This window comes from Vitis vinifera, chromosome 12 (assembly GCF_030704535.1).
Source record: "Vitis vinifera cultivar Pinot Noir 40024 chromosome 12, ASM3070453v1".
NCBI lineage: Eukaryota > Viridiplantae > Streptophyta > Magnoliopsida > Vitales > Vitaceae > Vitis > Vitis vinifera.
The window spans coordinates 121,668-138,873 of record NC_081816.1 but is presented as its reverse complement, the minus strand read 5'-3'; the positions used below and the strand labels follow the sequence as shown (position 1 = coordinate 138,873).

Below are 17,206 nucleotides of genomic sequence, written 5' to 3'. Positions count from 1 at the left end.
CACTATGATATACTCTTTTTCCCTTCGTACATGTTTTGTCCTTTTGGGTTTTACTGACAAGGTTTTTAATGGGACAGTTGTAATCCAAAAGAATATTATATTCTTTTTCCTTCACTAGGGTTTTTTCTAGTAAGGTTTTAATGAAACATATTATTATGATCATTTAAGAGAAGATATTATAAAATATGAGAATTTATCGAATTATGAGAACTTGTAAATGATCCTTCATATTAATGTATATCTCTTTATACTCCATATAAAAGGAAGATACCTTTAATGAAAATTAATTTTTTTTCTCTTCCTACGTTCTAATTTCTCATTTTCGTTTTCTTTTACTTTCACTTTATTATTTTACAACAAAAGTAAAGTTCTAAAAAGGTTAAGTTTTTTTTAACGATGTACGGTTGTATGATTTCCCCCGAAAGAAAAAATAGTGGACGTGAAGGAAGAGTTTAAAGATAAGTTTGAAATGTTGATTATTTTAATTATTTGAGCACATGTTTTCTAGATTGATTCCCCAAATCACATATCTTTTCAAAATTAAAAGTCAGTTATAAAGTTAATGTAATTTTTTTTAAATATATATGTAGATGAATGATGGGACCCCGTCACCCAGCCAATTACGAAGTTGTACAAAGAGCCCTTATCTTTTTCTCTGCAACAACACTTTAATTTGCAGAGAGATGGCCCCCTCACTACCTGTTTGATTTCTTTTCCCAGTGCGAGTAATTCTATGTTTTGCAGCAGGACGCGGACCTTGGTGAATCTCTATATATGAGTCCGTCATAAACCATGTCTGTAAGGAGACACAATGATTAAATTCAATTCCAAAGTTTTACATGTGACAGAACATTTGATTCTCAATACAAGGATTTTTATTACTATTATTATTTTATTTAAATTTTCGAGATGGTTCCAAGCTACCATCAGCTGAGCCTTTCTCACATTAATTGGCCCTTGGAATCAACATACTCCCGATTTAAATCAGCCAACCAATCAACCAAAAATAGATATTCAACCCAAAAGAAAAATGTTGACCCCACGCTGTCTTCTCGATTCAGAGTCGAGAGAAGGAAATAAAGAAGAATCCATTGGGCTATATGATTGCAACCAACCCAGATTGCAAAGTAGGTTTCTCTAGCAAGAGGGCTTCTGGAACAGAATCATCAGGTCTCCCACATTTAAGAATTAAACGATTGGATAAGAAACCAAATCCTTCTGCAATATCGAACATTACTTAGTGGCTTACACAATAAACTCAAGAACAACACCTCATCTGTTTCGGGCAAAATAAATTTACAGCCAATCTCAGACAAGTTGAAGAGACTTCTAACCGAGCAAGCACTCATGGTTGTCTCTGCCACATATCACACACTGGTGATGTCCATCCTGAGCTGCCTGTCAAAATAAAAATGAAAATTTTAAAATCTAGAGAGCTCAATGTGGCAATGCGAGGCCAACAGCACAAATGCAGACACTACAAAATAGAATTGTTTGAGCACCTTTCTAAGTGATTCTGAAGTAATATGACATCAGAGGCCACATGCTGCACATTCTTATACTACAATGCTATAGCTATTATGCTGCACAACATCCTCACTAGTTTCAAGAGGTGACTGTGAAACAGCTTGTACTTCATCCTTCATAGCCGCATGACAAACCTGAGAGTCATCAACCTCAGTAACTCCAATACAAGTCTCTGTATCATCAACCTCATCAGTTGGAAGACAAAGGGGTGTGCCATCAACCTCAATAGTTGTGTGTAGCTGTGCGTCAACACCAGCACTACCTGCATGACATAGCTGTAAATCATCAACCTCACCATCTGTGAGACATAGCTGAGAATAGTCAATCGCACCAGCTGCACTACACAGCTGTGATTGATCTGGATCACCTTCACTAGTTGCTTGACATTGAACTGGATCATCCTTCCGCTTACGTTTCCCAATACTCTTTCTTCTTACTCTCTCTTTTCCCCTTATTCTTTTCCTATGTTCAACCTGTGGGATGCCCGACACTAGCATTGAAGTTCCAACTTGGTCCCTCAGACATTCATGCACAATATACCTGATCCTTGTCACTGATTCCATTTGCTGAGAATCCATCCCCTGTGTGGAGACTGTATCAGCTATGTGTGCAATATCCCTTAAAGCAGCATGCTACAAAAAATTGAAAGCAATCAATAATAGTAAATTACTTTGTAATACAAATAATATCAAGTAATTAATCCAACACAGCCTTACCATTCTCTGAAATTCGGATGATAAAGGTAAAAGTCTTCCTACAAATCTACGTGTAATTTTCATGTACCACTGCATGTATTCACTTTCTTCCACACCCTCATCACCTTCCACAATATTAAGTCGACGGTCCAACCATTCATTAAGCTCTAGTTCCATTTTCCCTGACAAGTCTACCCCACCATCAACTCCACGACTCTTTCTTTCCCACTGCTGCACATCTTCTGGGATTGACTGGTTCATGCCATATTGCCTTAAGCATCGGTCAGGGAGGTGTCTTTCTGCCTTGTCAAAACATATCAACATTGTTTTTGACCTCCCTACAATCAAACTACTCTTGATATCTTCTGGTATAATCCTATTGTCAATGTTGATGTAAGGAAGCCACTCAACCTGTGCATGAAACCCGTATAAATTGCACTATTACTTTCTACACAAAGTGTTAGCATCAAATTGAATAACATATGATAAAAAACTTACATCACATGACTTAAGGGAGTCCAATGCCTTACGATAGAACATTAAATCACGGTTTGCTGTTGGAGCACTTTGTTTTCCTTTCCATCTAAGTACAAGTGGAAAAGGAACATGGAATGGGTCTTGATTAAGCTTTGGTCGACCAATATCCAGGTGATAGTAACTCCAACACTGCAAAAGAAGAACAAGCATACATAGCTAATATTAGAAAAAAGAAAGGAGAAAAGTTTAACACTGACTGATATATGAACCATTCCCCTTCTCCCCCCAACCAAAGCCAACACCTCCTCCTTCCAGAAAAAGGAAAATAAATAAATAGAGGAAAAAAGAATTCCCCCTTCTTATTATCTCTTTCCTTCTCCTACAACCAAAGGCACACACCACATGAAATAAGAGAGATAAGAAAGGAAAAAAAAAGGCAAAAAAGGCAACCTGTAATAGTGTTAAACAGCCGCTAACAGTACTTTGAGATTTAAGGGAAGCATTGCCAAGTGCTCTATACAAGAATGATAATGCTGCTGCACCCCAAGCATACGTCCCAGCTTGGTCAAAATTCTCAAACAATGGAAGGTACATCACAGGGACTTTATTGCCAGTGGTAGTGGAAAATATAGTACTACCAACAAGATAAAGCAGGTAAGCACGTGTATGGCACTCTATCTCTTCCATTGGTGCGTCTTCAGGACAATGAGAAAAGGACTCTTTCAACCAACTTAACTTCACCATCCCACCACTTGTGTAACCAGAGTCTGGTGCTTTCCCTAAAAGTTTTTCACATACTGTGTCACATGTGGTGTATGTTACACCCATAACAGGCTCACCATCAATTGCTAGTCCAAGCAAGTATGCAACATCTTCAAGTGTCACTGTCATTTCTCCAACATTCAAGTGAAATGTATTTGTTTCTCTCCTCCACCTCTCAACTAGTGCAGAGATAAGTGGATTGTCTAAACTAATAGCAGGAATTAATCTTAAGTACCCAAATCCAGCCTTATGTACTAACTCCAGCTGTTTTGGAGTGAGTGCCCATTGATCAAGTTTTGAAGTGTGTTCATGGCATCTAAGTGCACCACGCTCCTGTATTCATGTTAATGAAATTAATGTATTTTATTGTAAGATTTAAATAAGGAAAGAAGAAAAAACAAAACAAAATGAAACATGCCTAATAGAAATATAGTATGTACCTGCCCCTCCCACACTGCTGATGACACATGCTTATCTTGATCATAAAGTACAGATTCATCAATTGGCCCAGGATTAGTTACATAGAAGTCCATTGCTTACTGATAAAGTTGTCTAAACTACAACTAAAAAACATCAACTCTGCGTCAACTTGAGCAACTTCTTTAACCTAAAGCTGAAAAATTCATTTTGACAATGCAAACAAGATCTCAGCTAAATGAATTGGAGCAAAATTCAAAATCACAAACATTAAATAGAATAGAAGATTTGGGTTTTCTGGTTTTAATCCAGAATAGATCACACATGTATGTAATGAAAAATAAGAACAAAAAAAGAGCAATACGGAACAATGTTGTATTTGATTCAATTTCTATATCAACAATGATAAAGATAAATCAAGAGAGAACTTTTCCTATAGGTATAAACAAATCCAAAAGCAGCAAGAGATGAGCTTCAAGGGAAAAAGGAGCAAAGAAAAAGCAACCCCATTTAAATAAATAATACAAATGTTAAATTTCAAAGAAAAAGAAAACTCCAACTCCTAGTCCTATAAAAATTAACAGATTTGGATGCTCCTGGGTACTTCCAACTAGTTGAGGTGTCCATAGCTTGAATTGCCAAACCCATACCTCTCCCCTTCACACCCCCATAAATGAGATTTATGGGCTGCTGTCAAGTTGAGGAAGTAATTCTGAAGATGTGCTGAACCTGAACACACCTTGTTTCACAACCTCAGTCCTTCAGAAGGACAGTTAGTTTACATGTAATATTCAGAATATTTAACCAAATATATGTGTCAACCCCCACACCACTCACCATTTTACTAAGACTTTAACCTCTTTAGGGTTCCAAGTTTATACAAATTACAATCTAAATCCTGTTTGTCAGATGATAAATTGAAAATAGAATACAAGACAATTTCATTCACTATTCCATCCACAACATACAAACACTTGGAAAATTTTCCCAACATTTTCTTTATATTATCCTTTCCTTTCTCTCTCCCCCTGTACACGACAGTTGCACAAATATATTGAGAAGAAGAACAACCAAAACACCCCACTTCCTCTTTAAGGACAACTATATAACTCCATTCTCTCATCTTCTTCTAATATCCTTTAAAGGCTGAAATTCTCACCAAAGCGCACGGAGAAGATCTAAAATTAATCTAAATTTTTGAGAGAGAAAAAAGAAAAAAGAAAAAAGAAAAAAAAAAACGACGCCGTTTCAGGGAAACGACACCGTCTTGGGAGAAGAACGACGTCGTTTTGATGGAACGACGGCGTTTTAGGGTGGAAAGACTTGCCTTGGGGGTTCCGATTACGGGTAAGGATGCATCTTCTTCTCTCCCTCCGATCCGGCTCCTAGGGTTTCTCATTTTCCCGTTTCTTTTTTGTTTTTTGTTTTTTATTTATCCTCAGGGATTGAGTTTTGTTTTCGCCTTTTTCTCTGATGAAAATAATTTTGCGGGAGGGATGGCAGCCAAGGCATTCCCATTCTATCTTTCAACCTTCATTTATTTTTTATCTCTTGCTTGGTTGAGATACGATGCCGATCATACGGTTAAGAAGTAGACGAATAACGCATGTCCCTAATCTGGGCTGGGCTCTAGTTTTCAGTGATTTCAATGGGCCTCTAATTCATCATTATAAGCCTCTCAACCAAAAGGTCCAAAACCCAAGATTTGTAGGCGAAAGAGGGTATGGAAAATGTGGAAAGCAGAAACAGCTTTGGACGGACTCTTGGGGGAATAACAATATGTCCTTGTGAACTACACAAAGGATCTGCAAAGTTCCGCGTTCCCTTTTCAGATTTCTATGGAAGAATAAAAATGATGTAGAATACTACCTCACGGGTCATATTATTGAACTTGAAAACAAACTGGTCTTCAGATAGGAATGTGATAATTGAAACAAATATAACTTGCATTACTTTTGATCTACAAATATTCTCAACAGTCAACATCATGGAGAAGAAACATGTTAATTATAAAATCAGTTTGTGCAGGAAGGAATAATCCTGAATCATATGACGAGCAATTTGATTCTGATCTTCTTAAGTCTGACCACAACCTCCTTCATGTCAATCCTGTCTCTAGGTGACTCTGTTGTACATTCCAAAGCTAATGCCATGATGGAGCGCAGGCAGCTCTCTTTGATGCCAAAATGTTGGTCCTCCCTCCTCACTAGATTCCCATCTACAACCTCCATCACTCTACCCGCTAATGACTCCACCCAACTCCTCAGCGTTACCTCCCCACCAAACATTTCATCCGTCGGCTTCTTCCTTGCAAATGTTTCCATCATCATAATCCCGTAGCTGTACACATCGCCCCTTGTAGATACTATTCCTTCTGACCCATACTCTGTTTCACATGCTAAAACTTTTAGTTATGGAAAAGGATTAAACAAATAAGCTAAGCAAAGTAGAAAAAAGCTCTCTCTCTATTTATCCACAAATTCAAAACAGCTTGTAATTGATTTATATACACACAAGTAGTGAGTGACTCTTTTTTTTTTTACCTGGTGCCATGTACCCAATGGTTCCTAAGGTTCTTGTTTGCTCCATGGACTCTGTTTCCGTCAACAATTTTGAAATTCCAAAATCCCCTAAGCGCGCAACCATCTCCTCGTCTAACAGAACATTGTTGGGCTTCAAATCACAATGCACCACAGGATTAACTGAAAAATCATGATGTAGATACTCAAGTGCTGATGCCACATCTATCATAATATTTAGTCTTTGGACAAGATTCAGACAGTAATTGTGAGAGTAGAGCCACTTCTCAAGGCTCCCATTAGGCATATACTCCAGCACCAAGGCTTTGAAGTTGAGAATTGAGCAACTACTGATTATCTTGACAAGATTACGATGCTGAATATTTCGCATTATTTCACATTCTGCGTCAAAACTCTTGAATGCTCCTTGGAATTCTAAATTGAAAACCTTTACTGCAACAATCGACCCGTCAGATAATACCCCTCTGTGTACCATGCCTAGGCTTCCTGTTCCAATCATGTTGTCTTCACCGAAGTAGTTGGTTGCATAAATAAGTTCCTGATGCGATATCCTTCTAAGCTTTCCCAGATGGAATGAATTGACTTGAGCTGGTGCTTTTGACTTACTTCGTCTCCTGCGGATCAATACAACGAAAGCCACAAAAACCATCGCTGCTACAACTGGTATTAGAATACATTTCAAGAGGAAGGATGTTGCATTCCGTGATTGCCCACTAGCGTCTTTCTCACATTCTATGATCTGAAATCGAGGTGCTCCACAAAGTCCCGCATTGGAGATGAAAGACTCAGTCGTAAAGTTTGCAAAAGGTCCTTTATCAGGAATTTCTCCTTCTAGCTTATTGAAAGAAACATTTAGATATTTGAGAGAGACAAGAGCTTCTAGTGACCTCGGAATGGCACCAGAAAGATTGTTCCAGGACAGATCCAAGGACTCCAAGCTTAACAAATTACCAAACTCCCGGGGTATGGGGCCCTGCAGTCTGTTTTTGGATAAGGAGAGTTCAACCAAGCCCCCAAGTTGTCCCATGGTGCTTGGAATGTGGCCTGAAAACTGGTTCTGTGATAGGTCCAATTTGGTTATGGTTTTCATGCTTCCGACTTCCACTGGTAGATCACCCGTCAAGAAATTTGAAGACAAGTTAACAACCAAAAGACGATTCAGGCTCCACAGCGATGAAGGTACTAATCCAGAGAGTTGATTTGAACTCAAAAATAAGTAAACCAAGTTTGCCAAGTGGCCTATACCATTAGGAACTGAACCATGTATTCTATTTCCTGCAATGTACAGCCGCTGGAGCTTCTTTAGTTGTCCCAGTGTCGTAGGAATCATTCCTGTCAGGTCATTATCTCCGAGGCCCAATTCTATCAAGTTGGTCAAATTACCAATTCCTGCTGGAATCACACCTTTGAATTGGCAAGCTGATGCATTGATACTTTGAAGAGACAAAGAGAGATTCCCTAATGAATTTGGAAGAGTACCTTTTAGAGGGTTATCTTGTATCCACAAATTTCTCAAAAATTTGCAATTTGACAAAGAAGTTAGAAAGCCAAGCTCGGAGGTTGAGTATTCACCAGATAACTGATTATTTCCAAATCCTAGGTGTTGGAGTGATCTCAAGTTCCCTAGATCTTTTGGCACAAAACCAGTTAGGAGGTTGTAGGATAGATCCAGGCGGGTGAGTTTGGTAATATTGGAAATAGATGCTGGAATTATTCCACTTAAATAGTTGCCTCCAATCAGAAGTTCTTCAAGTTGAGGGAGGGAAGTGCCAATGCTTGATGGAAGATTGCCTGAAAGGTGATTATCTGCTAGCACGATGAACTGCAGGTTTGAGATGTTAAAGATTGCTTCTGGTACAGACCCTGTTAAAATATTGGAGGCAAGACTCAAGTACTGCAATTCTGAAAGATGACCCAACTCTTTGGGGATGTTACCTTGGATCTTGTTTTTTTCCAGATACAACGTCTTCAGTGCGGATAAATTACCAAATGAAGATGGGATTGTTCCCATCAAGTTGTTACCTCCGAGATATATCTTCTCTATCCCAGATAAGTTGCCAATGCCGCTGGGTATTCTTCCAATGAACTCATTGATTGATAATCCTAGCACTTGAAGCTCTCCACAATTTGACAAACTAGGCGGTATTTCTCCTTTAAGCTGATTCTGTGAAAGATTAATGACTTGGAGTCTAGGAAGACTATAACACATATCCGCTGGCAGAATACCTCCGAGGTTATTGCTTCCAAGTTCAAAATTCCTCAGCGAAGATAGGTTGAAGAGTGTTTGAGGTATTTCTCCTGCCGGAAAACTAGTCACTTAGTATAAGAGCAATACTTAGAAACTTTGACAAAAAGTGAGGAAATTAATTATAGCATTAAAATGTGGAGAAGTACCTTCCAAGTTATTACTACCAAGATATAAAACCTCAAGCACTGACAAGCTGCCAATTCCTCTTGGTATGCTTCCCATGAATTCATTGAATGATAGGGAAATTTCTTCAAGTCTTCCACATTTACCTAAGCTGGTGGGGATTTTTCCACTCAGCTGATTGCCAGAAAGATAAAGCCCCCTAAGCTTTGGAAGACTGTAGCACATATCCATAGGAAGAGTCCCGGAGAGACTATTGTATGTAAGACCAATATACTGCAGAGAAGATATGTTGAAAATGGCAGATGGTATTGAGGCGGTGAGGTTGTTACTTCGAAATGATAATATCTTGAGACTAAGAAGATGACTTATCTCCCTTGGAATTTCACCTGTTAACTGGTTTCCTCCAAGATACAGTTGTTCAAGTTTGGATAAGTTACCAATGGCTTGTGGAATGCTTCCAGTGAGTCTGTTGTTGAATAGATACAACTGCCGTAGTTCTCTGCACTTAGCTAAAACAGAAAAATGGATTTGACATGTTTTAGTCTTAAACATATAAGTTTTACAAGAATTGCACTATTCTTCAAGAAAAAATCTCTACAATTCAACAGGGAATCCACTATAGATAGTTTAAAATCTATCACACATTCACTTTGTCATTGGGATTATCAATTACGCCCCATATTTGGTATATGGGAACCAAGAACGAGAATTGATTATTCATTCATTTTCTTACACATTCCAACTTCTCATTTCCTGTTGCCCATTTCCATGTACTAATCATGGTCTCATGGTGTACTTGGTAATGCAAAAACGGAGATGATAAATCCATCCGGACTCATGAAACAAGAGATTAATCTACAATAAAAGAATATCTAAAATGACTGTAATGGTTTCACATAACAACTTTTGGTTGTTGTGGCTTTTTCCTGATTATGTTTGCAACTTCCTTGATTGCCTCTAAAATATATGTTACATTTTTGGCATTCATCTAATTAACTAGATCATGTAAACATGGTATCATCACATAGCAGTGTTTTTCAATAAAGTATTTTTCCCATCCAGAAACTTACCTATCTCATTGGGAATAGAGGCATGAAAGCTGTTATTGCTAAGATCAAGGGTAACAAGGAAGGAGAGGTTGCCAACTTGGGGTGCAATGGTTCCTTCAAGATCCATGTTAGAAAGATCCAAGGCTATCACTCTTTGGCGAGCAGCATCGCAAGAGACACCGAACCAATTGCAGTAGGAGGTTGTGGTGGACCAGTTTGTTGCCAAAACGTCTTTGGAGTCAGATGTTATATGGGCTTTCATGGCAAGAAGAGAAAGCTCATCTGCTAAATTGGCTAAGCTGGCAGTTGGTGATAAGAAAGCCACCCAACAGTGCATCAGAAACACTGAAGTATGAGGAAAGAGTCCAGAATTCTTTCCCATTATGTGCGTGTGTGTGTGTGTGTGAGAGAGAGAGAGATCGAAGAGTTGAAGGGAGGTGAGGGTCAGAATGGCAATTGGGCATGGTAGGTGAAGGGTTCATTGTTATCATAATGGTGCCTCAGCGTCGGTAGGTAAATTGAAACTGTCATTGTATTGTAGTTATGGTTCCTCTATTATCTGTCCATGGTCCTCTCTTGTCTGTGCAGTAAAACTTATCATTATTTTATAAATTAATAACCTCATTTAAATAACAACACTTTCTGGTCTCAATTCGGTTCAATTTACTAAATTAATAATTTTACTATATGCAAAAGATAATAAAACTAATTTTTATAACTTCCATTTTCTTTTAATTCACTCATTGACATCATCACATATTTGAAACCTCTTTATCTTTTAAAACATTAAGTTTTGACAACATTTTATCTTTTAAAACATTAAATTTTAATACCACATATCTTCTTAATAGGCTTTTGATCCGTTAATAATTATCCTTTACTTTTTGGAGTCTCTTAGATTTGTGTATCTTAAACTTTTTACCACATCTATTATTTTTAAATTTATAAATCATTACAAATTAAAAAATATTCATTTATCAATAAATTAATAAGTTGTTCATTTTATGAATAATAATTTCTCTTGGTCCTAAAAGTACTGTTTTATGTATAGAAGTTTTACTATAATATTATTTCCTCTTTTTTACTTAGGTTTGGTTGAGAATTGGGATTAGTCCTCAACCCCTAATTATCATTGGTGAATAGAAAAGCTATAACAGATGCCCTTTCTAAGAGCTGACTTCCTGTTGCTACTGCATCATCTCTTTTTTTATAACTTCTCAGACTTATATGATCTTGTTTTTATTGTCATTCTTGTTGAAAATACTAATCCCATTTAAATTCAAATTACAAAATTTTAGGAATCCGATAAATAGTAGGAATTATTATTTGTTTAGATATTTTTTTATTAATTAGAAGTCCTAATTTAATTATGAATTAGAGTTATAATGCAAGTATGATTAGTTTATTATAAATACATGTATGTTATTATGTTGATTAAAAGTTGAATAAAAATATATATTATTTTAGTAAAAAATGCTTCCAATACCCAATTGCGTGGCTTTCAACACATGGTACTAATTAAAGCTAAAAGATCAAGGAATGTGCAAGACCAGAACATTAGAACCAGAATATCAAGAAATATATATATATATATATATATATATATGATATCCAGAAAGTTGTAATTTTGTTGGTGATTAATCATGATTGCATATAATAAATCAATTCAGCAACAGCTCCCAAAATTCATAGGTAAGAATTTGGTGCATTCAAATATGTGTTTTGTTTAGTTTCAAGATTAATGTGATTTAATGAATAACAACCATCATGAAATCATTGACCCAAAGACATTGGTTTTTCTTTGATGGCAAAAACAATATGGAATTAAGTTCAAAAATCAATTTCATTTTGCACTCAATTAAATTGCATCACTGTTTATTTACTCCTTAAAATAAAAAAGAATTTATTACTCAGAAAGAGCCCTTAAAAGCATGATATTATGTTAAAATATGAGTTTTTTAGTTTCACTATACTATCCCACTTTTGCAATGTGGTTTATTGAACTTGGTCACAACCGGGATGACTTAACTTGGTCATCGAGATGGATTTTCCATGGTGAGGGCACTAGTGAATCACAACATTGACTATTAGGTAGTCATAATTTCACTAAGCTATCATGTTGTATAGGATTTCAACCTTGAGATGATATATTGAGCTAATACTCCGTCTTCAGTGGTTTTAACTTATGGGTGACACCTTGAGATGGTCATATATTCCTTACGGATAGGGTCGTTGTTAATTAAGGCAAGTAACAATAAGTCTCAAGATAGGTACCACGATATTTTATAAGTTTGAGACTGTGTGTCCCTTTGGATGATTCTAAGAACTTATGATAATGAAATTTGTGGTTACAAGAATTCCTTTAGTGGATTGTTGATAGATAATTCCTTATGTAAGTATTAGTCATTATAAGTTATTAAAATTGGCAACAATGACTTATGTGAGTCTTCTGAAACTTACCTTGATAGATGTTCAATTTGGGGAAAACAATATTGACATATCATAAGCTTAGCTTGATAGATATTCTTTAAGTCAAGGTTAGGTTTTACAAGCATATGGTGTATTTTATTAAGATAACTTGACATTTAATTTATAAGTCAAGGAAAAAAAATTATTATCTGTCAAGATTCTCTAATGCATATAAGGGGAAGCTTGGCTTGTCTTATTTCATTCTCTCAAAAACCCATTTTTTACACAACCTTTTAAAGTCTTTTTCAAAACCCTAGCTTTAGCAAGTTCAACCTTCCCTACCTCAAGCATATTTGGTTTGTTTTTCATTTATTCTCCAAATTCGATACATAAAAAAGCCCCAAAAGCACGATTCAATCTTGCATAGGAAATGTTTTGCCATTTATGGATGATGATTTTGGTTGAGTAAGCTTTTGGTTTAAAGATCTTTATCTCATTGAGTTGGTTTGGTTGTTATGGTTTTAGAGTTTTAGATCTCAATGTATTAATGTGCGGATTTAGGGGACTTTTATATCATAAATGATGAATAGAAGAAACATTTTCAAGTTCTAAGTATTTAAATAGTTAAAAGACTGAAGTTTTAGAAAGACTAGAACATGGAGTTTAATATCGTTGTAGAATAGTGGATTTGTTTGGGTTTTGGATAATATTCATGGGGTCTTGAAGTTCTAGTCATGATAGGAATATGCAACGATGCAAAAGTAGTGTTGAATAATGGCAAGCTTGTAACGTGTACACTTGAACAAGGTGAAACCCTGCAGAGTGTTTCATAAGTTCCAATAGCTAATTTGGGAACATTTGAATCTATTCAATATTGCCATCATGTCAAAGTTTGGTTTCATAATAAAAGGTTAGAGCTAAAAAAGTTTGTTACTAATAAGAATAATGATAGAGCAATTTAGATGTTTGTTTTTTTTAAGCTCCCTTAAATATTTTTTTTTTCATTTTTCTTTGAACTATTTTTTTTTTTTTTTTTTTTTTGCAGTAGAATTTATGAGTTTTACATCTCTTTTCTCTTAGGCAAGGGGAAAAGGTACAAACACCTAATTAAATTGGTCTTCCAAGCCTTTTTAAGGTGAATCTTATCATCCTTTGCCTTATTACCTATCATATAATCTTCTTCTAGAAATTTAGTATTGGTGCTAACAAATACCTTCTAGTCAATTTGATTATAAAAGTAATAGCCTCTAGTTTCCTTTTTGGATAAACTACAAATTGATATACCTTTGATCTTGTTTCCAACTTATCTACTTTTCATTCTAACATATATGTATGACACCTCATATGTGAATATGTTGACTTGCTCTTAAACATGTAGATACTATATGCTTTGAACCAAATAGGCTTGCACAACTTTGAAATGGATCTACATGATTAAGAGAAGTTTATACATATATAACGTTATGAACTTTTTTTCCCTATCCAATGTGAGATATCACAGTTACCTCACATGCAAACACAACATCCTTGTGTCCTACAAGAGTGTGGGCCAAACAAATAGTCATCCCTTGTGAGGCTAAACAAACTCTCACATCAAGTTTGGAGATCAATTTCAATACCATTTGTAATGATCTACTCCTAACTATAGAGGCATTGTGCATTGTGAGTCCAATAGGCCTGCACAACTTTAAAATACTTCTACATGGTTAAGAAAAGTCCATACATATATAGTCCTAGGAACCTTTTCCTCTGCTGATGTGGTATAAACTAAGTTCACGATGTGTCCACATTTTATGGAAGACAAAGATACCAACTTAGAAGGTACTAGGTAAAGAAGGAGGTAAAATGCAATCTCTAAAGCATATCAACAAAAATATGTGGAAAATTACGAGAATCTCAACATCGATCTCACCATGTCCATCAAAGTTTGATTTCTTCTTTCCACTTTTCCATTTTGCATCTATAAGAAAATGATCAAACTTACTAGACATATAATCACCAACTCAATTTGATCAAAGTACTTTGATATATTTACATAATTGGTCTTTTGATTCTACCCCAAATTCAATGAATTTATCAAAGGTAACAAATTTCTATAAATTAGGTAAATATATTCAGACCTAGAGAAATTATTTGTAAAGATGATGAAAAACTCATACCCTCTTATGTATGAATACAAAAAGGTCTATGCATGTCAATAAGCACTAATTCCAAACATTTCTTAGCTTTATATCCTTTATTAGTAAAAAGATTTTTTTTTTTTTTGTTATTTTGCTTTCTATATAGGATCCACAAACAAGAAGTTCTTCTAAAATCAAAGTGTCTAATGACTCAAACATCCAATCTTTGAATCCTAATTGGATTAATATGACCTAGGCTTAGATGCCAAATATTTAATTAGTGCTATGTTCTTACTTGTTTAGTGAGATATAACTATTCTCATTACTTGGCAAAAGTGGTAATGGAGTGATTCATAAAAAATGAAATACCTTTGACTAGTTGTCATTACTAACCTTATATCTAAAGTTAAGGTAACTACATATCCATTATGCAATCTTCTTTCTTGTTGAAAACCTTAAAAAGAATTACAAATAATGGATCAGGGTACCATTTCCAATGTCCCATAAGCCACAAAGGAATCACTACCTTAGAGCTTGTTATTTTCATTCCCTTTCTTAAACTTTACCTATTTGGTGTTATTCTTATTCATCTTGATTGAAGAACCCAAAGAGACCTTTACTTGCATATGAACACCCTTTTGATCTTTGAGAATCTCTTTAGTCATCCTAAAAGAATTTGGTATAGTTGATTGCTCGGATTTTCATCGTTTATTGGATCAAAACAAAATTTATAACCTAATTCACTATTCTATAACAATTTGTACCCGATCAAAAAGTGGTTTTAGTACAAACTACTGTAGTATAGTGGTTTTAAGGTATTGTCCACAAAGATGGATTATTCTTGGTAATCAAGGCTTGAATGAAAGGAGAAGAAATGATTAAGATCAAGTGAAAATGATTTGACAATTCATGATTACAATTCAAAATGACAATGATCCCAAATTGAGAGGAAAATGAAATGTAAAATAGAAGAAAATTAATAGAAAATGAAATTCTCGGAGTTAAGATCTTCTAGAAAACAATCTCTATGGTGAATAAATGTTATGATCTAATTTTCATCAAGTTAGATTGAAAACCTAAATTTTCATCTAAACTTATTTTTGATTTAGCTTTAGATCTAGATCTAATTTCTCCTCAAATTAGGTCATTTAATCCAGGAGATCAATTCAATTCATCTTAAATTATCTTCCAATGATTCACACAATGTAACTATTCAATCTCATCAAATCTAACATTAAGAATTTGATGAATCTACCTAGCTTGCATTGTAGTAATCATCAATGACAATTTGAAGAGAAAAATCCTAAAATTTCAATTAATCAATCAATTGAATCAAATTACCTTTGCAATTCAAGCTCATTTTTCTAATTCACCATAGATCTTGCCTCTAGATCCTCCCTCCTCTGAGAAAAATGAGATTTAGCCACTCATGCTTGGAGATTTGATCTCACAAGGCATGTTTGGCTAGTGAGAAAATGAGAGAGAATGAAGAAAAATGGAAAATTCTATATAGAGAAAATCTGGAAAATTCTACAATTAGAAAAATGTAAAAAAGTTCTCAAATAAGTAAATCAAGTTTCTATTTATAGGCCAAGGTCAAGTGGACACTTGGCATCATCTAAGAGGTCTTCCGGAGGCTTTTTCACCAAGAAATCTGGAAAAAAATGCAATTTCGCACAATTGTGTGAAGTGGAAAATTCATTAGCACCATTTTCGCCTTCTTGAAGCATTTTGCATGGTCATGTGAAATCAGTTTTCACTTTTCCCCTTTGAGCTGCAACCAAAATCCTTTTTGTTTCATTTCGCACGACTATGCGAAATTTCCACATGTTCATGCGAAATTGAAAAACATAGTTTTTCAACTACTTTTTGTCATTTCTCCCATTTTTTTCTTTTGAATCCACCTCAACCACCTTCAATTCAACTCCAAAGGTTGGTCCAAGTGCATTGCCTCTTCCTCATCATCCACATAGTGTACCCTCCTCAATTCCATTTCTCTTTTGTCACTCAATGCTTCAAAAATCACCTTAAAATATCTCCAAAACTTCACAAAAACCATTAGTATCTCTTGCAAGGGTAACAATGTATTACTTAGGCATATTAGACATAATTACTACTCAAAAGGTATGAAACTCATGAGAATTAGTATCTAAAATGTGTGGTTTTTGAGTAGTAATCAATAGTCTTTGAGATCATATAGACATTGGTGTTCATAACAGTACTCTTAAGGGTAGCTTGTTTAGCTAGCTTACCCTTATCACCAAATATTTTTGCAAACTAAAGAGAATATCCTAGATTGTGGCAAGAGACATGTACTGTTTATGCAACTCATTATCTAAAGACCCAAGTATGAGATATTTGGTCTTTTGATCCACCTTATGCCACCTTTGATATACTTTTTTTTTTGGTAGAATTGTTCATGAGAAATAGTTAGCTCTAAGAGTTATTATTTTAGCTTTTATATTATTGTTACTATATTGATATTACTTTCCAATTCATATGATTCGGTACTGAGAAATGTGCATTAAGTACTAAGAATTCAAGGAAAATAATAGTTTAACAAATGTAGAGCTTTTAAGACTACATATCCTTTACTAGGTATCCTAGTATCATAAGAGTCAAGCCTTCTTTAGGTAAGTCATGATCTTATTACTAGGTAAAACTTCCTCATATTAATCTCTTTGCCTTAAACTTGGAAAGTTCTTAATCTAATATTAACATAAATTTTAAGTTTAGCCATCATGTTATGCAAGTTAGACTATTTTAGGTGATTTAAACATTCCATATCTAAGTGTTTAACTAAGATCCTTGACATCAATGTTACCAAGTGAAGAGTTCT

General features: G+C 35.2%; 2 protein-coding genes across 9 annotated transcripts; both read right to left on the bottom strand.

Moving 5' to 3' along the window:
- Window positions 1-1,180: 1,180 nt before the first annotated feature.
- Window positions 1,181-5,510, bottom strand: LOC100855007 (protein MAIN-LIKE 2). Of its 7 annotated transcripts, XR_009467082.1 has the most exons (8): window positions 3,902-5,510; window positions 3,150-3,794; window positions 2,721-2,888; window positions 2,244-2,633; window positions 1,895-2,159; window positions 1,749-1,789; window positions 1,503-1,712; window positions 1,181-1,398 (listed from the first exon to the last, which is right to left on the bottom strand). XR_009467082.1 is itself a non-coding variant. In XM_059741097.1 (6 exons), the coding sequence occupies exons 1-6, from the start codon at window positions 3,992-3,994 to the stop codon at window positions 1,557-1,559; spliced, it is 1,794 nt and encodes a 597-aa protein (XP_059597080.1). In that variant the 5' UTR covers window positions 3,995-5,510; the 3' UTR covers window positions 1,181-1,556. The 7 variants fall into 7 exon arrangements, 2 of the variants coding, with proteins under 2 accessions (XP_059597080.1, XP_059597078.1); XR_009467080.1 differs by having other exon boundaries at window positions 1,749-2,159; XR_009467081.1 differs by having other exon boundaries at window positions 1,503-1,789.
- A 213-nt stretch (window positions 5,511-5,723) lies between these two features.
- On the bottom strand, window positions 5,724-10,299 carry LOC100241966 (probable LRR receptor-like serine/threonine-protein kinase At3g47570). 2 transcript variants are annotated; one of them, XM_002280039.5, is made up of 4 exons: window positions 9,860-10,299; window positions 8,813-9,298; window positions 6,422-8,716; window positions 5,724-6,264 (listed from the first exon to the last, which is right to left on the bottom strand). In XM_002280039.5, the coding sequence occupies exons 1-4, from the start codon at window positions 10,218-10,220 to the stop codon at window positions 5,924-5,926; spliced, it is 3,483 nt and encodes a 1,160-aa protein (XP_002280075.2). In that variant the 5' UTR covers window positions 10,221-10,299; the 3' UTR covers window positions 5,724-5,923. The 2 variants fall into 2 exon arrangements, with proteins under 2 accessions (XP_002280075.2, XP_059597077.1); XM_059741094.1 differs by lacking the exon at window positions 9,860-10,299 and having other exon boundaries at window positions 8,813-9,062; window positions 9,176-9,264.
- Window positions 10,300-17,206: the final 6,907 nt, after the last annotated feature.

Coding starts and splice junctions, on each gene's coding strand:
- LOC100855007 (XM_059741095.1), bottom strand. CDS start 3,994: ATGGACTTCTATGTAACTAATCCTGGGCCAATTGATGAATCTGTACTT. Junction 2,889..3,149: donor GCTGTTTAACACTATTACAG/GTTGCCTTTTTT, acceptor CTTCTTTTGCAG/TGTTGGAGTTACTATCACCT. Junction 2,160..2,243: donor CATCCGAATTTCAGAGAATG/GTAAGGCTGTGT, acceptor AATTTTTTGTAG/CATGCTGCTTTAAGGGATAT.
- LOC100241966 (XM_002280039.5), bottom strand. CDS start 10,220: ATGGGAAAGAATTCTGGACTCTTTCCTCATACTTCAGTGTTTCTGATG. Junction 8,717..8,812: donor TGGTAGTAATAACTTGGAAG/GTACTTCTCCAC, acceptor GTTTTCCGGCAG/GAGAAATACCTCAAACACTC. Junction 6,265..6,421: donor CATTGGGTACATGGCACCAG/GTAAAAAAAAAA, acceptor CATGTGAAACAG/AGTATGGGTCAGAAGGAATA.